The sequence below is a fragment of the Pleurodeles waltl genome, chromosome 1_1 (assembly GCF_031143425.1).
Source record: "Pleurodeles waltl isolate 20211129_DDA chromosome 1_1, aPleWal1.hap1.20221129, whole genome shotgun sequence".
Classification (NCBI taxonomy): Eukaryota; Metazoa; Chordata; class Amphibia; order Caudata; family Salamandridae; genus Pleurodeles; species Pleurodeles waltl.
The window spans coordinates 567,049,859-567,075,319 of NC_090436.1; the positions used below are offsets into that span (position 1 = coordinate 567,049,859).

Genomic DNA, 25,461 nt, shown 5'->3' on the forward strand with positions numbered 1-25,461 from the left:
TCCTACAAACATGAAGGCCGTGCCCATGTGCAGCGTATACTAAAAAGAATCATCACACCACATCTCCTAGATGGGACCAATATGTTAGGCTTGTGAATCTATAGCACTGCACATTACGAACAGATGCTTAGAGAGTAACTAGCAATTTCTTTCTAGTGACTGCATAATCTTTCAGCGGGCTCTTCACCAGCCTTCATCCTGCCCTGTGAGTTAGTGATGTGTGTAACAGCTTTCCAAGGTACACCAGGCTATTTTGTGCTGTATTTGTTGCTTTTGTTGCTCTTTGTTCCTCTCCACATGCCTCAATGAGGCGAACGGCAGCACTCCAGTTAATGTCTAATATACTTTGGTGTTGTCGTTTCTTTAGGAATTTTTGAGGCTGTAGCCTCACGGCACCACCTAGTGGTGCTGGACAGATAGTGCTAAGAAAATTCCCCTCTGAAGAGTAGAAGGATAATTAATAAGATTGGTGATCTGCAGGAAGATTTTTGTTAGACCTGGTCTTCCTCCCTAACTTTTTACGTGCTTCCCTCCATTTTCAAACCTCGGTTCTGCTGGCTTTAAGGCTGTGTGCACTTTACCTGTGCTAAAGCGCTTGTTCTCTCTCCCCTAAACATGGTAACATTGGCTCATCCCTAGTTGGCATATATAAGTTACTTAGAAGTCCCTAGTAAAGTACATTACATGTGCCCAAAACCTATAAATTAAATGCTACTAGTGAGCCTGTAGCACTGATTGTGCTACACACTTAAGTAGCCCCTTAACCATGTCACAGGCTTTACAAAGCCACATCGGCCTGGCAAGATTGACCTTCCCTTTTTATGTATATGTCACCCCTAAAGTAGTCCCTATGTAGCCCACAGCGCAAGATGAAATGCATATAAAAGGCAGAACATGTACTTTTAAGTTTTACATGCCCTGGTAGTGAAAAACTCCCAAGTTGACTACTGCAAGACAAATCTTTCCCAAGGGATAACATTGGGATTGCCTTATTACATTTTATAAATACAATTCACAATCTGGAAGAGATGAGCTTGTCAAGTTTTGTGTCTCTGGACTCACAATTTAAAATCACAACTTAAGATGTCGGATTTTAAATTGCAGTTCTGAAAATGTCCCATTTAGAATGTTGGCATTTTCTTACTTTAGCTATTTAGTACCTGAGGCCTGTTTCCAATTCATGTCAGGGGTGGGGTGGCAGCTGGGTTTGTGCATCCCCTCTGGACAGCCATACACAAAGGGAGCTTAGTCGTGACTGATGGGCCATCAGGATGAGATGGAGAGGCTGACACACCTGAAAGGACAGTGTTCTGCCCAACACAAAGGGCTGCACACCACCCTGTAGTGTGTCTGGAGTCAGGGCAGGGAAGTCCTCTGTGCACTTCAAAGACCTTTCTTTGAAGTCTCCCGCAGTACAAAGGCACAACTGGGTATAAGTACGGGATCTCCGACACGACCAACTCAGTACACCTTCCGGACATGTGGATACTCTGCCAGGAAGAAACACGGTTGTGCTGCTACAAAGACTGCCACTGTGCCGAGCAGATGCTCTGCTGGAGTTCTGCTTACTTAGCTGTCCTTCTGCCCTTTTTGCCTGGGAGTGAGAACTCGACCTGCACCACTACATACCAGAACCAAAGTGACTCAAAGAGCTTACTGGCTTGCCTTCTATTTTCTGTAGCCTCGGGGACACATAAGACTCCCCACTCACCTGCTACAGCTCCTGGACCCGTCTTCAACCAGCTCCTGACCCCTAAGAGGCATCTCTCCAGTCCCGGGCCCTCAGAAGTAGCTTTTGGCTCCTGAAAGTAAGCTTTTCGGCTCTTTGCGACTGAGAACGGGCCCTCTCGCACCAGAACTGCGCCACTTACCCGAAAAATCAGCCTGAGCCACTACATGGTCATCTCTTCTAACAGCAAGTATCGGTGCTTATGACTGCGAGGCTCCAGCCCACCCATTTGTGATGCCCGTCTGACTCTTAGCACCCATGTACCACCGCCAGAGACACACTCCTTGCTCCTGGAGAACTTCTTTCCTGTGAACGGGACTCTTGGCTCAATTCTTGAGAAGGTAAAACTTCTGTAGGACTTACTTGGGACTGTATCTGACCCGTGCTCTATTGTAGTCAGCCTGAACTTTTAGATTCACCCTGGTCTATCATGGAACTGATATCCCTGGTTGGCACTTTATACCTTTAAGCACTGTATTGCATATTAATAGTTAAGAATTCATATCTCGACTTATACTTATTGGAAGTTTGCCTCTTAAGTTAAGTTTGACTGCTCTGTGCCAGGCTATCAGATGGTGAGCACAGGTTAATGCGTGGTGTTTATCTGACTTACCCTAATTACGATTATGGTTCCTGCTTTGACATGGTGCATACCTCTGCCCACAAGAAACCCATTTCTAACAATTGTGTCCACCAGAAGACATATATATTTCTTTTTTATACATAGGTTGTGTTTCCAAGTAATGTACTAATCAATATGTAGGAAGCAATTGACACAAAATCATAGTGAACAAAAACAGTTATGTGCATACCAAAAATAGACGTTTTGTAAAAATTGCGCAGGCCAATGGATTAGAGGACACATGAATGTGTTTGCTGATAGTGTCAGGCAGAGAGTGTGGGGAGATGGTAACCAGAGCTTATCATTGTGATTAATGGATCTAAAGATGGTGAATTATCAGTTGGAATGTGTAGGAAAGAGCCCCTTTTGGCATGGTTACCCCTCCCACACACACGTTTTGCCTGGTATTGATGCTACCTTGACTGAGTGTGTGCTGGAATCCTGCTAACCAGGCCCCAGCACCTGTGTTCTTTCCCTAAACTGTACAGTTGTTTTCACAATTGGCACATCCCTGGCACACAGCTAAGTCCCTTGTGAAATGTTCCAGTGGTACCAAGGGCTGTGTAACAAGGGAGGGTCCCTAAGGGCTGCAGTATGTATTGTGCCATCCTGAAGGACCTCTCACCAGGCACATGCACACTTGGCGGTGAGCCTCAAAGGCTCAGGCCTCCTGTTACAGTGGCCCAGGGCACTCCAGCTAGTGGAGATGCCTGCCCCCCGGGGCCAAACCATTTTTGGCAGCAGGTCCACTGGGAAAAATAGGTAAAATGAGGAGGCGTGACCACTGTAGCTAGGACCACCCCTAATTTGTCCAGAGCTGAAGTGACCCCCCCCCTCCTTGCAGAATCCTCCATCTTGTTTTGGAGGATGGGAATCAATAGGAATAGGAATGTGCCCCCCTCCCCAAAGAAAGTGGGCAAAGGAAGAGTGTAGCCACCCCAGGGACAGTAGCAAGTGGCTTCTGCCCTCTGACCATTGTAACGCCCCTAGATCTAGTATATAGGGGCACCCCTGAGCCTTACTCTCCAGATGCGTGGTGACCTCAAGAAAGGACTGTCAAGCCGACCCCAGCAGGTGGCCTCAGCTCTACTGGCCTGTCTGCAGCTTCTAGACTCCTGCTACAAACAAATGACCCATCCTGCAGGACCAGCGACCTCTACAAACCTCCAGAGGACTGCCTGCCCAGCAGAGGACCAAGAACTCCTGAGGACAGCTGCCCTGTCCAGAAGAAACCCTCCAAAAGGAATTCAGAACCACCCCGAATCCACAAGCCCAGCCCACTCTGCATCCAACGCCCACATCCTGAGTCTAGGTGGCCAACAGGTCCAGAGAAGCTTCCCAGGCGATTACGACCTCAAGTCCACCATGGGTTGACCCCTCCTGGCTAAAACAATGATGCCTGCAGCCAGAATCCAGAGGTCCCCCCTGACGGCGACCAGATCTAACAGAGATTTCCAACTCCCAAGGAGGCCCCTGCACCCTTAGTCTTCTAGCCTTGGAGAATCAGATCGACGGTCCAGCAACATCCAGCGGGCACTTCTCCTGCTTGTCCAGCTTTTGGTTACCTGGAACCGACTCCCTGGACCAAGCCTGCAGCATCTTTTGTGACCCCTGGGGATCCTACTATTGAAAAGCATCAGGCACCCAGCTCTGTGTCTGCACACTGTACCTGGCTGCCCCTGAGCCCCTAAGGCTGTGTGTTTGGCGTGGACCTGTGGCCCCTCCCTATGCTGACCTAAGCCCACCAGGCCTGTGTTGTGAAACCAGTGGTACTTGCCTGCAATCCGCTTTCTACCATGCACCACAAGTCTGCATAGCATTCCGTAGAAAACCCAACACCAACTTTGAGCTCTGCACCCAGCCGGCCCCATATTGCTGGTGGTGCACCTTTGGGGTCAGCCTAAACTTTGACTTGTGGACATCCTAAGCCCCGAAGACTGGAATTGTAAGTCATGTACTTTACCTGTTAACTGTGCTAACTCTACCCCACCCCCCCCAACACACACACACGTCTCTATTGACTCCTGTGAAAAATTGCACTGACAACTTTTGAAATTGAAACGTGTTAATTGTAATATGTTTTATCTGCAAAAAACAAATAAAGTACATTTGCTTGATACGTACTTACAACTGTACTCGCCTGCAACAAAGATCATCTTGTTCTAGTAATAAAGTAACAAAACATATTTTTGCTATATAAAAACCATTGGCCTGGAGTTTGTCATTTAGTGTGTGCCTCATGTATTTACTGTGTGTGAACAACAAATGGTTTGCCTACCCTCTGATCAGCCTAACTGCTCAACCACACTACCACAAAAGGGAGCTTTATCATTATCTACTTTAGCCTCTGTTAAGCTTCTAGGGAACCCCTGGACTCTGTGCACACTATACTTCATTTTGGTATAGTATGTACAGAGCCAGCTTCCTACAATGAGCTCTTTCAGTTTACCTTTCTCCCCTTCGACTTTTCCAGCGCCCCTCCGGTGTTAACAAAAGTGATGACGGTGGTCGCAGCTTATCTGCCTAAGTTAGGGGTTTCAGTCTTCCCCTACCTTGATGACTGGCTGTTGAAGGCGACCTCGACTCACTGTCATCTCCCACCTCCAGACTATGGCGAAACTCCTGCATTCCCTGGGGTTCACTATAAACATGCCAAAGTCACACCTGACTTCCTCTCAGACTCTCCCTTTCGTCTGAGCTGTTCTGGACACTGTGCAGTTTCGGGCCTATCCTCCCGAAAAGCAAGTACAGGATATTCAGGCTATGATACCGATGTTTCCGCCTTTATCGTGGGTTTTGGGGAGGATGACTCCGAGGCTGTTGGGCCTTATGGCTTACTGCATCCTGCTGGTGACACATCCCATATGGTATATGTGGGCTCTGCAGTGGGACCTGAATTTCCAGTGGACACAGCGTCAGGGGAATCTCTTTGACATGGTCCAGATCTCGGAGGGAACCGCACAAGATCTGCAGTGGTGGCTTTCGAATCAAAATAGGGTCAGAGGCGGATCACTGTCCCCTCCTCAACCAGATCTCACAGTAGTGACACTCCTGGGATAGGGTGGCCACATGGGGGAGGCTGAGATCAGAAGCATCTGGTTTCCGGCAGCGTCTGGGCTCCACATCAGCCTTTTGGAGCACAGGGCGATCAGGCTTGCATTGAAAGCATTCCTTCCCCCTTCCAATGAAATGTAGTGTAGGTATTCACAGACAACACCACCGCCATGTGGTACTTCAACAAGCGGGGGGAGTGAGGTTGTGGACCCTTTGTCAAGAGGCTCTTCGCCTCTGGGCATGGCAGGAATGTCAGGGCATATCCCTGGTGGTTCAACATCTGGCAGGCTGTCTGAATGCCAGAGCAGACAAACTCAGCTGTCGATGCATGGTTGATCACGAATGGCGTCCCCATCCAGAGGTGGTGCAAGGTCTCTTTCAGTGGTGGGGAGAGCCTTGGTTAAATGTGTTTGCCTCTGTAGAGAATGTGCAATGTCAGCTGTTTTGTCCATTGGAGTTTCCAAGGCAGCAATCGTCTTGAGTTGAACTCCGGCCTCCTTTACACCTTCCTGCCACTATCACTTCTGTCCAGAGTTCTGAAGAAGATCAAAAACGACGAGCCCAAGTAATCCTGCTGGCTCAGACTAGGCAGGATGGGTATGGTATCCTGAGCTTCTGAGCATTGCCATCGATCCTCCGATCCAACTGTCCCTTCGGGAGAATCTTCTGTCACAGCAGCAGGGGACAGTTTTCCACCTGAACGTGTCCAATCTCCACCTCCTTGCGTGGAGATTGAGTGGCGGTAGTTGACAGCTTTTGACCTTCTGTGCAAAGTCTGCAATGTTATCTTGGCAGCCAATTGTCTCTCCACTAAAACGGTATACGCCTGTTGTTGGAACACATTTGTGCATGGTGTACCAACAAATCTCTTCCACCTTCTGCACCTCTGTCCTCTCTTTCCCAGCAGGGTTCTGCTTTGAGCACCCTTAAAGGCTACCTGTCTGCCATCTCTGCCTTCCTCAGACTGCCAGATTAACCCTTCTTATTCAAATCTTCCATTGTTAGGAGGTTTCTTTAGAAGGGTCAACCACATGTTTCCACCTACCCTGTGCAAAATGCTGCAATGGGATTTGAACCTGGTACTCATACCTTATATGTGCTCCTTTTGAGCCACTACATAATTGTCTTTTGCAGCTCCTCACACTGAAAACCGATTTCCTTATTGCAATCACCTAACTCGCAGAGTGAGTGAGCTTCAAGCTCTTTCTCCGAAGCCCTCATTTCTATCTTTCCATCCTGACAAAGTGGTGCTTCGTGCCAGGGCCTCCTTCCTCCCTGAAGTGCTCACGCCCTTTCATGTAGGCCAATCCATAACTTTGCCTACTTTTTACGCACCCCCATATCCTTATCATGAAGAGGAGAGACTCCACAGTCTGGATCCAAAAAGAGCATTGGTGTTCTACCTTAATCGTAGAAAAGATTTCTGGGTTTACTATCAACTCTTTTTATAGATTATGTGGGTGCGAAAAAAGGACAGGCGGTGCAGAAGCTGACCATCTCTTGATCGGTAGTCCTCTGCATCAAGATGTGCTACTCTTTGGCAAAGAAGCAACCCTCTGAGGGTTTGCGTGCTCATTCCACCAGTGCAACTTAATGCAACCACATTGTTGGCATGTGGATTTCTGCTCCGGGACATATGCCAGGCAGCAATGTGGGCATCCTTTCACACGTTCACCAAACACTACTGTCTGGGCAGTCATGGTTGCAGAGACTGCTACTTTGGCTATTTCATTCTCCAGGATGTTTTAGTCTGATCTTGGTTTGCAGCCCACTGCTGAGGATGGTATTGCTAAGGTAAGGAATCTCAATCAGATGAACAAGCTACTTACCTTTGGTAACAAATTATCTGGTAGTGACATAGTCTAGTTGCAAATTTCTTACCGACCCACCCATCCTTCCTGCTTTGCAAACTGATTTCTAGGGACACGGACTCCCTTTTTCCAGGCCCTAGTTCTGGCGCACCAGTATCGGAGTTATTCATACCGCTGCACTACTGGTGGGGAAAGTCGTGAAAAGAAACTGACATCAGCGTGCCCGGGTGGTGCATATATATATGACCGCAACGTCATCACCGTAAACATAATGCCAACAGCGCACGCAGTCGACCAACACCACCTGAGGGCACGCAAGGGTATTGCTCAAAGAAAAATCTCCACATCCAGTCTGACGCCTGGGGAAAAATCTAAAGTAAGGAGTCTGCAACTAGAATAAGTCTCTATCAGATAATTTGTTACCAAAGGTAAGGAACTTGTTTGTTGCGGAACATTATCAGAACTGCAAGAAGACCCAGTCTTCAGGTATGTTGAAGAAACATAAGAGGTTCAAACACAGCTCCCCTTAATTCTGCCACTGATCACAAAGAGCCACAGGATGCCCTGTATACTGTTAGGATGTGAACTCTCTGTCTTCAGAGCTAATTCCGTCCCTTGTGTAGGGAAGTCTCTCTTTTTGGCATGGTTACCCCCACCTTTTACTTGTTATCAGTGTGCTTAGACTGTTTTCACTGGGATCCTGCTAACCAGGACCTCAGTGATTGCGCTCTCTCCTCTAAATTTGGTTGCTTTGGTACCCTTTACACCTCACAATTGGCATACTGGTATACCCCTGTAAGTCCCTTGTATATGGTACTTAGGTAGCCAGGACATTGGTACACCAGGGGCCCCCCTTTGGCTGCAGTACGTATTATGCTACCTATGGGAGCCCATGCAAACTGTGTCTGCAGGCCTGCCATTTGCAGCCTGCATGCAAAGGTGCATACACCCTTTCACCACCGGTCACTACACCAGGTCACTGTAAGTCATCCATATGGTAAGCCCTTCCAGCCCAATGGGCAGGGTGCTGGTCCCTGTGTGTGAGGACACCCCTGCATGAGCAGAGGTGCCCCTACAAACTTCAGCTCCATTGCAATGGACTTTGTAAGTGCTGGGAAGCCATTTTACCCCTGTACTGGACACAGGTCCAGGTACAGAATGATAACTCCGAACCAAGGTGTGTTTGATATCAAACATGTCAGAATAATACCCAAATACTGTTGTCAGTATAGGTTGCATGATTCCACCCCCCAGCATTGCTCCCACCAGTCTTCTAGGGTTTTCCAGGCAGCCCGCGCTGCCACCCCTCAGACATGTTTCTACCCTCCTGCTGCGTGACCAGCTCAAGCAGGGGAAGGCAGAACAAAGGATTTCCTGTGGGAGAAGGAGGCAACACCCTCTCCCTTGGAAATAGGTGTTAGATGGCTTGGGAGGGGAGGCCTCCCCAAGCCACCGGTTTGCTTTGAAAGGCACATTTTGTGCCCACCTTACATAAACCGGTTTGCACCAGTCCAGGGACCCCAGGTCCCTGCTGTGGCACGACACTGGGCAAAGGAAAGGGGAGTGACCACTCCCCTGCCCAGCTCCGCCAGGTCACCACTTGATTCTGCCATCTTGAAACCAAGATGTGCAGAGGCCCCTGGGAGCATCTGAGTGGTTAGGACAGGCAGGTGACGTCAGAGACCACTCCTGATAGGTGGCCACTGTGCTAAGTGACCAAACCCCCTATTAGGGCTATTAGGGACTCCCTTGTGAGTGGGTCCCCAGATTTGACGTGGATGACCCCACCAGGACTCCTCTGCATCGTTTACTCCACTTCAGGAACCGAAAAGAATGCAACACCCGAGAGGACCTAGCTTTGCAACATTGTTTCTCCAGCTCCTTCCAGCAACTGCAACATTTCCACGGCTGACAAGATTTCAGCTATGAAGGAGTCACTCCCCTGCATCTGCTCCTACATCTGGCTGCGTGGATCTGGTCTCCTCTGGCACCACGTGGATTGTGCATCACAGGTGGTGGTCTGGAGTGGTCCCCTTGGTCCCTTCTGCCAGCTGTCCAGCTTGGGAGATGATGGACCCTTGCCACTCATTGCAGGACAGTACCCCTGTGCACTGCAACTCTTGCAGCTACCCAGGCTTGTTGTCTCCTGCTCCAAGGGATCGTCTGGCTCCGAGTAGCCCCGGCTCCCAATACTTCATCCTGCCAATCACAGTCTCCTCTCTGCTGCTCCAGCGGCGTGAGACTCGTCTCCAAGTGTGCTGACTGGGCCTCACTGCGACTTACTGTGCCTGCTGCCAATGGGTTGCCTGTGGAGGCTGTGACTGCTTCTGTTGGCTCTGCCGACTGCTGAGGGTCAGTCCGGACTCCCCAAGGATCGAGTCCCCTGTACCTTGCTGTTCCTCTTTATCCTTGCAACTCTTCTTCAGCTCCTCTTGCATTTGCCAAGGCTTTTTGGTGGTTCTCCTGCACCACTGACCAACTGTGACCCGACAACCGATGTGGGGCACCATCTGCATTGCTCCAAGGACTCCTCTGCAGCTCCTGGGCTCCACAGCTGGTCTTCTTTTTCCCCCATCTACCCGGATTTTCATCTACAGAAGGGTGGGTAGTGGCTCCTGCCCCTACTGGACACTCCATCATGGACTGGACCCTGTCCCCTTCTTTTGCAGGTCCTTTTCTTCCAGAATCTACCTTTGGTTTCTTCTAGTCTGGTCTTGTTCTTGCAGAATTCATTTGTTAGTCCTTGGGAAGACCAGGAACTTACCTCTGCTCTCTTGGTCGCTGGGGGTCACTCAGGTACTCACCTCTTGGGGTCCCTGGTTCTTGCTGCTCCCGTCTAATGACTCCATATCCTTGTGTGAGGAACTTCACTTCGCATTCCAATTTCTTAGTATATGGTTTGGTCCTCCCCTACGGCCCTAACTATTTTCTACAGTTTTACCAGTGCTTGTTGTTTCCTATGCTAATCTCTCATTACTAGTGAGTGTGTGTGTATCCTGTGTACTTACCTCCAGTTGGGGGGGCTGCCTATAAGTAATCTAATGTTGTGTTTACTATAATAAAGTACTGTTATCATAGTAACACTGTGGTTTTTTCATGTGTGATAATTAGCTTTGTGACTGTTGTGATATTGCATAAGCTTTGCAAGTCTCCTAGATAAGTCTTGGCTGCTCATCACAGCTACTGCTAGAGAGCCCTGGCTTCCTAGACACTGCCTACATTCACTAGTAGTGGGTTCGTAGACCTGGTATAAGGTGCTAACTCCATAGGTGTCCTCAACTCACCAGGCCAGTTTCCTACAAAAAGCACACATAACAGATAGGTACACGACTTATGATTCCAGTCTTCGGGTTAGGCTGTCCACAGGTCAAGGTTTAGGCTCACCCCCAAAAAACCACCACCTGCAACATGGGGCCGGCTGGGTGCAGAGGTCGAAGTTGGTGTCTGGTTTCAATGGAATCCTATGAGAACTAGGGTACTCGGTAGAAACCAGGTGAGTACCTGTGGTTCCAGGACACAGGCCTGGGGGCTTTAGGTCAGCACTGGGGGGTCCACAGGATCACACCAATCACACCCCCTTAGCAGCACAGGGACGGCCAGGTGCAGACACAGAGCTGGGCACCCAATGCTTTTCAATGGGGGAAACCCAGGGGCCACAAAAGATGCTGCAGGCTGGGTCAAGATGAGCAGCTCCGGGAAACCAAAGGTTGGACAGGCAGGAGAGGCACCCGCTGGACGTTACTGGACAGTCAGTCGGATTCCCCATGGCAAGGGGGCTGCAGGTGCTGGGGTCTCCTCAGATGTCTGGAATCTTCGTCTGATCCAGTCAGGGGGGGTCCTCCAGATTCATGCTGCAGTCGTTGTGTTGGCCAGAAGGGGTCAACCCAGGGTAGACTTGAGGTCGGAATCTTCCGGGGATTGTCTCTGGACCGGTGGGCCAGCTGGACACGGGCGTCGGTAGTGAGTGGGCAGGACTTACGGATCCAGGGAGGTTCTGGAGTTCTTCTTGAAGCTTTGTTTGTGGACAGGGCTGCTGTCCTCAAGAGATCTTGGTCCTTGGGTAGGCAGACAGTCCTCTGGAGGTTTGTAGAGGTCGTTGGTCCTACAGGACGAGTCGTCGTCTTGTAGAAAGAGTTTTGAATCTGCAGATAAGTGAGTAGGGCTGGGGCGAAGTCAGCTGGCATCTGGAGTTTTCTCTGCTGGTGCAGCTTTTCAGTCCTTAGTCTACTTTTCAGGTCTCCAGGAATCTAAAGAGCAGGGTCCAGGGGTGCCCCTAAATGCTAGATTTAGGGGTGTTACGGAGGACAGAGGGCAGTAGTCAATGGCTATTGTCCCTGAGGGTGGCTATACCCCTCCTATGCCCACCCCCTTTAAATTTAGTTTGGGCCTATCGCAATGATCCAAAATAGACAACATCTGTGGTGCTTTCCTTCCACCTGGGAAAATGGACAACTTCCCCTAACTAACAAACAATACGGAAATAGAACAACATTTTCTAATGCTGTCCTTAATTGGGTGTAGGTCAATTAGAGGATTCCTTACATACAAAAGCACACCATCTACATTTAAAGAGTTCAAATACCATATAGGATGCAGGAACATTCCTCTTGGAACATTTTGTTTCACCTTCAATAACATTGTAGCAGTTAAATATTAGAACAATGAATGAGCAAACAGAAGATAACCTAGCCAAAGAGACTTTGAACCACTGAAACATCCAGCGAATAGTTACTACTAGAACACGGCTGTGGCAGGCAGTGAGTCAGCAGTGCTAGTGCTGTGGAAACATTGTAGGTGGCGAAATTTGTATTGGTATTGAGCTTATTGGTCTTACTATAGTCACTAGAAGCACTGTACAGAATAAGGCAACAAACTTCCAGTCTCCAAAGATACAGGGTGAGGGAAGCTTGAGAACACAGACTCTGTATCAAATGAGCTGACAAAGTTGCGGTTTTGTGACTCTGCCTGGTACTATATCAAGTTAGAAAGGCCAGACTACGATTTGTTGACAGTAACCACGCAAAATCAGGAGGAACCTTTACTCTTAATTCAGTAAGTTAAGGTTTGACAGCAAATAAAGGTTTGACAGTTCACCTATTATTGTCTAATAATATAGGTTTATTACTATTGGAGTCAGCCAAGTATTTCACAGCCATATTAATTTTTTATAATCTTGCAGAATTTCACAAGTTGAATGAAAACACCCACAATCCAAGTATTCCTGAAAAAATCAGTTGATCAGACATATTTTCCTTTTTTTTAAAAACTTATGGACAGATTTGTTGTATATGAATGGTTGTGTCATTGCACATAGGGGCTTGTTCTGTCCTTCTGCCTAATTTTAAACCAGAAATGTTCTACATGTGAGGTTGATATCAACCACATCTTTGATTTAAAAATGTTCATGTAGGATGAGATATCAGCTTCCTATTGTAGGAAAATGCCACTTTTGGAATGGTCACATCCCACCTGATGCCAGCTTTGATTGGAAGTGTGCTGGGACCCTGCTAACCAGGCTCCAGCACCAGTGTTCTTTCCCTAAATCTGTACCTTTGTTTCCACAATTCGCACAGCCCTGGCACACAGTTGAGTCCCTTGTAAAAGGTACCCCAGGTACCAAAGGGCCCTGTGGGTAGGGAAGGTCCCTAGGGGCTGCAGCATGTATCATGCCATGCTCAGGGACCCCTCACTCAGTACATGCACACTGCTTTGCAGCTTGTGTGTACTATTGGGGAGAAAAGACAAAGTCGACTTGGCACTCCCCTCAGAATGCCATGCCCACAAACCACTGCCTGTGGCATAGGTAAGTCACCCCTTTAGCAGGCCTTACAGCCCTAAGGCAGGGTGCACTATATCACAGATGAGGGCATAGCTGTATGAGCACTATGCCCCTACAGTGTCTAAGTCAATTCTTAGACATTTTAAGTGCAGGGTAGCCCTACTGACTATATGGTCTGGGAGCTGGTCATTACAAACTCCACAGCACCATCATGGCTACAGTGAATACTGGAAAGTTTGGTAACAAACTTCTCAGCACAATAAACCCACACAGATGCCAGTGTGGGATTTATTTAAAAATGCACACAGAGTGCATCTTAGAAATGCCCCCTATATGTTAGCCCAACTGCTAGTGCAAGGCTGACCGGTCTATGCCAGCCTGCCACTTCCAGACAAGTTTCTGACCACATGGGGTGAGTGCCTTTCTGTACTCTGCGGTCAGAAACAAAGCCTGTCCTGGGTAGAGGTGCTTCACACCTCCCCCTGTAGGAACTGTAACACCTGGTGGTGCGCCTCAGAAGCTCAAGCCTGGTGTTACAGTGCCCCAGGGCACTCCAGCTAGTGGAGATGCTTGCCCCCCGCATGAGCCCCCACTTTTGGCGACAAGTCCGGAGGGATAAGGAGAAAAACCTTATGGGTGGTCCTCAGTCAGGAACACCCCTAAGGTGTCCAGAGCTGAAGTAACCCACTCCTTGAGAAATCCACCATCTTGCTTTGGAGGATTAGACCAATAGGGATAAGGATACTTCCCCCTGCCCAGAGGAAGTGGGCTCAAGGAGGATGTAGCCACTCTCAGGGACAGCAGCCATTGGCTACTGCCCTCTGACCCTAACACACCCCTAAATGTAGTATTTAGGGGCGACCCTGAACCCAGCTCTTCAGTTTCCTGACAACCTCAAGAAAGAAGGACTGGTGAGCTTAAAACCCCGCAGAGAAGAGAAGAAGACACCAACTGACTCTGTCCCAGCCCTACTGGCCTGTCTCCTGCTTCAAAACGCTGCAAGAAAAGACGCAAGGCGTTCTGCAGGGCCAGCAACCCCTGGAAAGCCTCCAGGGGACTGCCTGCATCACCGAGGATCAAGAAACTCCCGTGGACAGTGGACCTGTCCAAAAAGAAGACTCTCACCTCTCTCCAGAAGCGCAAGTCCAACTACTCTGCACCCGACGCCCCAGGCCCGTGTCCAGAGAAACCAACTAGCCAGAGAGGATCCCCAGGCAACTCCGACGGCGTGTCCACCCTGGGATGACCTCTCTACACCCCCACAACGACGCCTGCAGAGGGAATCCCGAGGACCCCTCTGACTGCTACTGCCGAGGACAAAGATATCCATCGCCTGGAAAAGCACTGCACCCACAACCCCCAGGCCCGAGAGAAACCGAACACTAGTGCAGCAATGACCAGCAGGCGGCCCTCCCCCTTGCCCAGTCAGTGGCTTGCCCGAGAGGCCCCCCTGTGCCCTTCCTGCAATGCCTAAGTGACCCCGTGTCTATTCATAGAGTTTGACTCCCTGTTTGCACACTGCACCGGGCCGCCTCCGTGCCGCTGAGGGTGTGGTTTTTGTGCCTATATGGGGCCCCTACAGTACTCCACCAAACCCCCCTGGTCTGCCCTCCGTCAATGTGGGTACTTACCTGGAAGCAGACCGGAGTACCCCGTGTTAGGGGCCCACGTTATTTTGGTTCCTGTTTGACCTCTACACCTAACCGGCCGTGTGTTGCTGGTGCTGGGTGTTTAGGGTTATCTTAAACCCTAAACAGTGGGCTACCTAGGCCCTGGAGATTGAAGCCGTAAGTTTGTTACTCACTTCAAAAACTGTTCTTTACTTACCTCCCCCAGGAACTGTTAAAAATAGCACAGTGTCCACTTTTAAAATAGCTTTTTGAAATTTTAAAGAAAACTGTGTACATTGTTGATCCCATTCAAAATTCTAAGTATTACTTTGTAAAGTACCAGTCATTTAATGTACTTACCTGCTAAATAAATATTTTTCTATATAAAAACCTATTGGCCTGGAGTTAAGTCATTGAGTGTGTGTTTTCACTTATTGCTTGTGTATGTACAACAAATGCTTAACACTATCCTCTGATAAGCCTAACTGCTCAACCACACTACCACAAATAGAGCATTAGTATCAACTATTATTGCCTCTGTCAAGCCTCTTGGGGAACCCCTGGACTCCGTGCACACCATATCTCATTTTGATGTAGTATATACAGAGCCAGCTTCCTACAGGTATAAATTCATATCTGCTCCATTCTTTTGTGCTAGTAATGATTGAAGGGGAGCTTCATCCTTTTGTTATTGAAAACTTCATTGGTGCTGATTTTTTCACTTTAAAGTGTATTATGATTTGTGCAAGCAAGCCACTGCCTATCTGCCTTGAATACTTTAAATTGATGAGACCGTGCTGAAACTTTAAAGTAATTAAGCAACTATAAATTAAGAGAAAAAATATTATGGTGGGGAAAAAATGTTAGTTATTACAAAAGGAACTTGCCAAATATCTTGTGAATACAGGGAGTGCAGAATTATTAGGCAAATTAGTATTTTGACCACATCATCCTTTTTATGCATGTTGTCTTACTCCAAGCTGTATAGGCTCGAAAGCCTACTACCAATTAAGCATATTAGGTGATGTGCATCTCTGTAATGAGAAGGGGTGTGGTCTAATGACATCAACACCCTATATCAGGTGTGCATAATTATTAGGCAACTTCCTTTCCTTTGGCAAAATGGGTCAAAAGAAGGACTTGACAGGCTCAGAAAAGTCAAAAATAGTGAGATATCTTGCAGAGGGATGCAGCACTCTTAAAATTGCAAAGCTTCTGAAGCGTGATCATCGAACAATCAAGCGTTTCATTCAAAATAGTCAACAGGGTCGCAAGAAGCGTGTGGAAAAACCAAGGCGCAAAATAACTGCCCATGAACTGAGAAAAGTCTAGCGTGCAGCTGCCACGATGCCACTTGCCACCAGTTTGGCCATATTTCAGAGCTGCAACATCACTGGAGTGCCCAAAAGCACAAGGTGTGCAATACTCAGAGACATGGCCAAGGTAAGAAAGGCTGAAAGACGACCACCACTGAACAAGACACACAAGCTGAAACGTCAAGACTGGGCCAATAAATATCGCAAGACTGATTTTCCTAAGGTTTTATGGACTGATGAAATGAGAGTGAGTCTTGATGGGCCAGATGGATGGGCCCGTGGCTGGATTGGTAAAGGGCAGAGAGCTCCAGTCCGACTCAGACGCCAGCAAGGTGGAGGTGGAGTACTGGTTTGGGCTGGTATCATCAAAGATGAGCTTGTGGGGCCTTTTCGGGTTGAGGATGGAGTCAAGCTCAACTCCCAGTCCTACTGCCAGTTCCTGGAAGACACCTTCTTCAAGCAGTGGTACAGGAAGAAGTCTGCATCCTTCAAGAAAAACATGATTTTCATGCAGGACAATGCTCCATCACACGCGTCCAAGTACTCCACAGCGTGGCTGGCAAGAAAGGGTATAAAAGAAGGAAATCTAATGACATGGCCTCCTTGTTCACCTGATCTGAACCCCATTGAGAACCTGTGGTCCATCATCAAATGTGAGATTTACAAGGAGGGAAAACAGTACACCTCTCTGAACAGTGTCTGGGAGGCTGTGGTTGCTGCTGCACGCAATGTTGATGGTGAACAGATCAAAACACTGACAGAATCCATGGATGGCAGGCTTTTGAGTGTCCTTGCAAAGAAAGGTGGCTATATTGGTCACTGATTTGTTTTTGTTTTGTTTTTGAATGTCTGAAATGTATATTTGTGAATGTTGAGATGTTATATTGGTTTCACTGGTAATAATAAATAATTGAAATGGGTATATATATATTTTTTGTTAAGTTGCCTAATAATTATGCACAGTAATAGTCACCTGCACACACAGATATCCCCCTAACATAGCTAAAACTAAAAACAAACTAAAAACTACTTCCAAAAATATTCAGCTTTGATATTAATGAGTTTTTTGGGTTCATTGAGAACATGGTTGTTGTTCAATAATAAAATTAATCCTCAAAAATACAACTTGCCTAATAATTCTGCACTCCCTGTAAACTCATACAAGAACAATTGGGCTAGAAAGAAGCAAGAATGCAAATACTTTAAGGTTTGAGCCTAGCACAACAAAATGTATACCTCAGAGTAGAGGTTCTGGAAAATTGCAGAACCATCTTAAGTGATTGGTTTATGGGGTTTAATGAACTAGGTGGTATTTTCATTGCAAAGATAATCGCATGTTGGAAGTATTTTTTTTAGGTCTGGCTTTTGGCAAAATCTTTTGATTTTTCTAAAATATAAAAATACGAATAGAGGGTTTCAACCACTTCTTTTCATTAGGTGGTCTGTTGTTGTCAATCACATTTTGCCTCTGCCCACTACAGCAAGTAGCACGGGGCAGTGAAGTTACCCAATGGCTAACTTCACTTTGAGTGACTGCAGTTTGCTCTGACTGCATGTTGCTCTCTCACAAGAGGCACATCGACGCACAATCTAGTTCCCTTCACTTCCATTGTTATTGTTTTTACTTTATAATTATTTTAGTGTTACCTTTGTGGTTAGAGCCTTATGTTGATAGCAGGAAGCTTTTGATGCACATTCCATCTTCATCAGATCCCATCTCCTGCTGTTGTAAATTTCATGTGGATTGTTTTGCTGTTATGACTGTTGCATTTTCACAGCATACCAGATTGTGTCGCTTTTAAACTGTTCTATAATAAGTTATCCTCTTTGTACTTTTTTTGTTTATCCTTTCTTTCCTGATTTCTATCCTTCTCTTCCTGATTTCTATCCTTCTTTCTTTTTTATTTCCTTCTTTCCTTTCTTTTCTTTCTTTTGTTCTTTCTTTCCGTCTTTCCTTCTTCCCATTTTTACTATTCTTCTTTCCTCTATTATTTAATTCTTACCTTCCTTTTCTCTCTTTCTCTCTCTACCTTTTTCTTTGTCTTTCTTTCTTGTTTTCTTGCCTCCTTTCTTTTCTTTTATTTCACCTTCCTTCTTTTTTGCCTTTATTCATTCTTTCTTTCTCTTTCTCACTTTCTTTCTTTTGCTTTCCTTCCTTTTTCTTTCCTATTATTGTTTGTTTCTTTATTTCTTTTTCTCTCTTTCTTAGTTCCCGTTAATTCAGTTGACCTACCATGTTGATAAGTTTTTAGACCAAAACCTATTACTTTCATTCTTGCCTTCTCTTATTCTTCCTTTCTTTCTCTCTCTTATTCTTCCTTTCTTTCTCTCTCTTATTCTTCCTTTCTTTCTCTCTCTCTTTCTTCCTTTCTCTCTCTCTTTCTGTCTCTTTCATTTATTTCACTTTCTTTTTCGTTTCTTTCACTTTATTTTCTTTTGTTTCTTTCACTTTCTTTTTCTTTCGTTTCTTTCACCTTCTTTTTCTTTAGTTTCTTTCACTTTCTCTAGCCCTTCTTCTTTCGCTCCTGCTTTCTTTCTAGACTTATTGGCTGTTTAAGTCGTTTTCTTCAGTGCCAGGAAATACTATGATAATGTATTTTTTGGACAATAATCAATGCCGAAAACAAATTGCACGAAGTCTGGCAGCTGACACGCGACCTTATTGGCTTTGTCAATGCTTGTTTACATATGATCATTTTTCTCAGCCACCTTTGTCTACAGTAAAGTGAATAAAGTTTAGTACAACATGAGCTTGTAATGCAATTGTTTAACAAGATTTTTGTCGAAATTCCTGATTCTTTATATAATATCAAATCTTGCAAGTTCAGAATATTTCTTTTAACTATTGACTGTGTCCGATTAGTGCTCAATGGATGTGATAATGATCACCCCTAATAGAACTTAAATTGTTCTGATTGTCACTGGCAAAAAACCCAAAGATACCTAGGATGACTTCAGTATGTTGCAGTACTCTCTTAATTGTTTTCATGTTTGTTTAAACTAGACGATAGTTTAGAGCTCTCTGTGGGTGAGATGAGTACACAGGAGTGCTGAAATTATTGGTAAGTAATTTCTCTTTCCACTGTATGTAGAATGAAGGTGCAAAGAAAAACTCTCTTGGTAATGATAGTGACGAGGACTCCAGTGTTTCCAGAAGGGATGAACCTGACCGGGCCGTTTTGATGTTCAAGCCATTGGTGTCCGATCCAATCTACATACATAGAAAGTCTCCTCTTCCACGATCCAAAAAAATTGGTTCAGTTGAAGTAAGTGTATCTTAACATCTATAGGTGACTGATAAAACAAAATTTATGTTTAGGATTTATATCAGTGTATTCATGTTAAATCAGCTTGGCCCACATTTATTATTGAAATTAAAATGCCACTCAGTATAATAGGTTGCATTTCCCTTTTGCTTATCGGAAGACACCACTTGATGGTCAAAACTGACATTGTATTTGAAAAAAGATTTGAAAATTAGAATGTATGCATAACTCCTAGTCGACATCTTTGTAACACATTATAGCACTAAAAAGGTAAAAATTATGTAAAATATCAGAAAGGCATGGGTTAAAGTTCAGGTTTTTTGGTGTTTGATTTGTGTGGCAAAGACATACATAAAAAGCACTTTGGCAGCTGAATTCTGTAATTAGGCCACCTTCTTTCTGGGTGGAGGAAGGGAGGCTGAGCTTAGTACATTTCGGAAGCTAAATCAAGATAACCATCATCAAAATGTCATTGTTGCAGTAAAATTTGGATTATATTTGAAAGTCTGTCCTCCGTTGCTTTGAAGGCAAGGCTATGGCCTGTACTGCTACTTATATCTGATCGAGACTTTTAGTTGCAGATTCCTTACCTTACCTTCAAATTTCCCCCTCAGGCGTCAGTCTAGATGCGGAGATTTTTCTTCGAGCAATACCCTTGCGCCTCGGTAGGTGGCGTCAGTCCACTCCGCGGGCGTCGTTGGCGTCGTAGTCGCTATGATGACATCGGGAGTAGTACATAGTCACAGTCTGTGTAGTGACGTCAGTTCTTTTCTTTCCGTGCCACGTGCTGATCTAGAGCGAGCAACCCTGGTCTCCTTTTGACCGATTTCAACCCTTTTGTGTGAGTTTTTTGGTGTGTCAAGGATGTCCCCGAAGACTGAGTGTAAGCCGTGCGAGGACTGTCACCACATGATGTCGGTGACAGGTCTGCATCAGGTTTGTTTGTGGTCCCTGGAGCACGACCGTGACCCAAAGTCGTCCTCTGAGTGCCAGGCCATTCATCCGAAGGCCTTGAGGGAGTGTTCTCTCAAGCTCATGGCGGCCCGGTGCTCGACTCCACGTAGGTTCTGGTCTCGCTGGAGAAGAAGGTCTCGAAACCGTTCGCGGAGCCACCACCACCCGTCTTCCTCCAAATCTTCAGGTACAGGTAAGAACCTGAAGAAGTTCACCTTTAGAGTACCGCGAGCCTCCTGCACATGCTGGGGTTCACTATAACGTGCCGAAGTCACACCTGACTCCCTCTCAGATGCTCCCTTTCATCGTAGCTGTTCTGGACACAGTGCAGTTAGATCTGTTCGCCTCCGCATAGCACGCGCAATGTCAGCTGTTCTGCACGTTGGAGTTTTCAAGGCGGCACTCGCTCAGAGATGCTTTTCGTCTTGAGTGGCACTCCGGTCTCCTTTAAGCCTTTATGCCTATACCACTTCTGCCCAGAGTTCTCAAGAAGATCAGTAACTACCGGGCCCAAGTCATCTTGGTGGCTCCGGACTGGCACAGAGAGTATGGTATCCAGAGCTATTGAGTATGGCCATCGATCCTCCACTCAGACTGCCTCTTCAGGTGGATCTGCTGTTGCAGCAGCAGGGGACGGTTCTCCACCCGAACCTGTCCAATCTCCGCCTTCATGCGTGAAGATTGAGCAGCACCAGTTGATGACTTTTGACTTCCACACAAAGTCTGTGATGTTATCTTGGCAGCCAGACATCCCTCCACCAAAACGGTGTACGTCTGTCGTTGGCATAAATTTGTGCATGGTGCACCAAAAAATCTGTTGATCTCCTCACTGCCCCTGTATCTGAGGTTCTTTTGTTCATTCTTTCTTGGGCCCAGCAGGGCTGTGCATTGGGCATCCTTGAAGAGTATTTATCTGCCATTTCGGCCTTTGTTAGGTTACTTGATCAGCCCTCACTCTTTTAATCTCCTATTGTGAGTAGATTCCTAAAAGGTCTCACCCATTTATTTCCTCCCACTCCATTTATCATGTGTCAGTGGGACCTCAATCTTGTCCTTACTTATTTAATGTGTACTCCCTTCGAGCTGATGCACAATTGTCCCTTACAGCTCCTTACCTTCAAGACTGTCTTTCTTGTTGCCATCACTCCTGCTCGCAGGGTGAGTGAGCTTCAGGCCCTTTCGTCCAAACCTCAATTCTTGTCTGTGCATCCTGAGAAAGTGGTGTTGCGTACTAAGGCTTCCCAAGGTGGTTATGCTGTTTCATGTAGGCCAGGTTATCACCCTGCCTACTTTTTACGCACTCCCACATCCTTCCCATGAGGAGGAGGGACTCCACCGTCTGGCCCCAAAAAGTGCGTTGGCGTTCTATCTTAATCGCACAAAAGATTTCCAGGTGGATGATCAACTCTTTGTCTGATATGTGGGTGCGAAGAAAGGGAAGGCGGCGCAAAAACGTACCATCTCTCAATGGGTACTTCTTTGCATTAAGATGTGCTACGATTTGACCAAGATATAACACCCTGAGGGCTTGCACCCTCATTCCAACAGAGCGACTGCTGCTTCCACTGCGTTACCATGCGGAGTTCCTGTCCTGGATATCTGCCAGGCAGCTACGTGGGTGTCCCTGCTAAACACTTCTGCCTGGACAGTCCGGTCCATCCGGACAGCTTCTTTTGTCGTTTGGTCCTACAGGACTTTCTAGTATGATCTTGGTTTGCAGCCCATCTCCGAGGATGCCATTGCCTGGGTATCTATTCTAAGGTAAAGAATCTGCAACTAGAAGTCTTTGTCAGATATACAAGTTACTTACCTTTGGTAACTAAATATCTGGTAGAGACCTATTCTAGTTGCAGATTCCTTGCTGGCTGACCCACCCATCCTCCCCGCTTGCAAACTGATTTCTAGAGACAGGGATTCCCCCTTCAGATCCTTGTATCTGGTGCAGCAATCTCAGTGTTCTTAGTGGCTCTGTGCTTTGGCGTGGAAAGTCGTTAAATGAAACTGACAACACTGCGCTGAGGCGGTGTGTATGTACTACTCTTGTCGTCATCACGGCGACTACGACACCAACGACGCCCGCGGAGTTGACCGACACCGCCAACCAACGTTCAAGGGTATTGCTCGAAGAAAAATCTCCGGATCCAGTCTGACGCCTGGGGAAATTCTAAGGTAAGGCAAGGAATGTGCAACTAGAATATGTCTCTACCAGATATTTCGTTACTGAACTCTTAATACCTAAATTTCACAGATCACTTGATTTGTGAATCTGAGTTAAAGTTAAACATTCTTTCTTTTTTCATAACCAAAGCAAACATTTTATTGATTAGTGTAGGAGACATTGTCTTTTTATTGGTTATGTCGTATATATAATGTAGGTTATAACAACGTACGAAAAAGTGACCAAAGAGATAGACTGAATAGGTACATGTTATGCAATAAGGTCTTGAAGACTTGTTTGTGGCGTTAGCTATCAGATTGTGTCTCTGAAGCCCACAAAGGCATACATTAGGATGATTGTTTTATTCTGGTCTCTTCTGAAGATTATTGATTAGAGAAAGAGCAAAGCTTTCCCTCCTGTGATTTAGGAGTATATACTTTGAAGAGTTGATTTGTAATGGTATAGTGCCAGAGAAGGTACTTTTATTACATTTTGCAATTTTCCTACAGTCTATTTAGAAAAGTAGTAATTTGGACCTTTTCTAGTTAGTGCTAATGGTGTACTCCATGTTGAAAAATGGCCCGATTAAACCTTCTTGGGCTTTGGATCTGTGAAGAACATGTTAATGGACTTTGGTTTGTACTATTGATGAGCAGACCTTAAAGATTTCTTAACATTATACAATCCCATATGCATGCATCATGAATGAGTCATGTATATTTAGCCTCAGTTTAAACGTTTACCAGTATTTATTTTTGCATTCTCCTTTCCAAAGTGAAAAAATAATCCATGATGTTCGTGTTTTGCTGTGCCTTATTTCAATGCCATGGCATGATTGTTGTTGACTGATCTTTGTGTAATTGGTCACTAAGATGTGTCTGTCTCAGTGATCATTTAGACTGTGGTTTCAGCTTGGTGTACAAAGGTGCAACAAACTGTATTATTTTCTTTTTTGATCATATGGCTCTGATGTTTCTAACTTTGCATGCTTTGCTGTTTTTGCCCCTTTTCTCACTTTCAGGAAGAGAGCCCCCTGAGTGTGTCTAGCCCAGAGTGTATTGGTACCTGGATGCATTACACCAGTGTGGGTTCTGGGCGTCGAAGACGCAGATCAGGGGACCAAATCACTTCTTCCCCTGTCTCCCCTAAATCATTGGCTTTCACATCCAGTATTTTTGGCTCATGGCAACAGGTTTTTAAACTTTACTTCATTTAACATTTTATTACACACACAAAGCTGAAAACAAGTGTCTTCAAGGACATCTAATCCCTTTGTTTCAGATAACAAAAAAGTTTCATTGGTCTCATGGGTGAGCATTGTGAATTGGTAATTTATTCATTTTACTATTAAAAAGGGAAGTGTCTTTCACACTAAGTAACTTAATGAGAAAATTGTTACCTATTTGAAAAATCAATCTCTTGTATTGGGTTATTTTTAAATGCAGCATAGTCCCTTAAAATAATATTAGACCCATCTTAGGTTTAGTTGTCCTTTAAGACATTTAAAAAAGCATTGCTTAATTTGGTGATAGGTCAATGGGTTTTTCTACAGAAGGTGAATAACATAGTAGGGTTAAATTATTTATGTTTTAAAATCATAAATCCAGGGCTGTGGATTTTTATTTTTAAGCACCTATATTTGTTTGTAGCCTGGCACTCAATTTGCTTTGCAAAAAAAAAAAAAAAAAACTATATATGTCTTTTGTTCTCTTTAAACTTGTTAGGCAACATGGATAAAAAGAAAAGAGGTCTTGTTTAATTGGAAAAATGCAAGAGGGTTATACACTATTACAATTATTAGTGATACTCGTTTTGTGTGTGTGTGTTTTTGTGTGTATATATATATATATATATATATATATATATATATATATATATATATATATACACACCAAACTGCCAGGCATCCGAGGCTACTAATTAGGTAACGGTCCGGGCGTGGATCTGGCTGTCCACCAAATATTACGCAATCCTTCTAAACTCGTATAGAAGATAGCAAGGCTACGGCTGAAACACGTCGTACTGGGAGGCAGCATTGGTGAATAAAGTATTTTGGACCTCCATTTGCTGTTCGGGAGCCTTCTATACGAGTTTAGAAGGATTGCGTAATATATATATATATATATATATATATATATATAAACACACACACACACACTCAATAAGTTAGCTGATTATTTGTGGCAACAAAATTTAACAGCTGAATGGTATTGGCTGCTGCTTTATAAATATATGCCAAGATTGCACATCAGTGTATCGCTTCTAAACAAACGTTTTATTGGTTGAGTTTTACATGACTTGCTCTGTAGCCCCATGCCATAAAAACTATTGGCTATCTCTAACCCGTAAAGGGCAAGATGAGTTAGCACATTTTATTTTTCACTGAAACTTTATTTTGGCTTTATTTGGACATACAAGGATACAGCACACACATTAATGAACTGGTGTGTCTCGTGAAAAGGATATAAATGTGGGCTGATTGAAGTAGGCATTTAGGCGATTAAGCTGTAGGCTAACAAGGCAGATGGTGGCTCTAGAAGCAGTGTACTTTACTGCAGCAATCAAACAAGTATAGAGCAAATTAGTGTAAGTCTTCTTTTTCAGCGTATTGTTCTTATGCTTCCTGTGGAGTCACACTGTCTGGGTTATCCTTTTTTTTTATAGGATCATGAAACCTTTGTTTTTCATTGTGGGTGTTCCTGGCTGTGTGCGGCTGTACATCGTCATTAGGAAACCTCAGTATTTGTATATATTACGACCACATACGTGCATTTTCTTTGTACTTCTACTGTTCGCCTTAACCGGCTGCAATTTTGACTTAACATGTTTCCATCTGCCTTACGATGGAATGCGTGCTTTTTTTTTTGTTCTTTTTCTCTGCCTTTTCTCAACTTTGTTCCTCCAGAATAGGGGTGGGGCGGATTGATAGTGAAACAAGTAACAAATCAGATAACTAGTACATTCACTGCTAATTCTACGAGCTGGTAATTTTGGAAAGCTTATCAAAGTGCTTCAAAATGTATTATTATTGGTATTGACCATGAAGTAATGCAAGTTATGACCCAAATGCAAAGCTCCATTTAAGCAAAGGTTTGTTTATGTCTCATACTTTTCACAACCCCCGATGTAGATTGCAGGGTTGTCGCGTTGTCAATAACTAGC

General features: G+C 45.3%; 1 protein-coding gene across 1 annotated transcript in view; it reads left to right on the forward strand.

Moving 5' to 3' along the window:
• The window catches only part of PPIP5K2 (diphosphoinositol pentakisphosphate kinase 2), a 1,112,711-nt gene that overhangs the window by 626,968 nt on the left and 460,282 nt on the right, over positions 1–25,461 (forward strand). The window contains exons 24-25 of the mRNA XM_069226183.1: positions 19,014–19,187; positions 23,321–23,491. Of these exons, the coding sequence (XP_069082284.1) occupies positions 19,014–19,187; positions 23,321–23,491 (345 nt within the window). The remainder of the gene's footprint in view (positions 1–19,013; positions 19,188–23,320; positions 23,492–25,461) is intronic.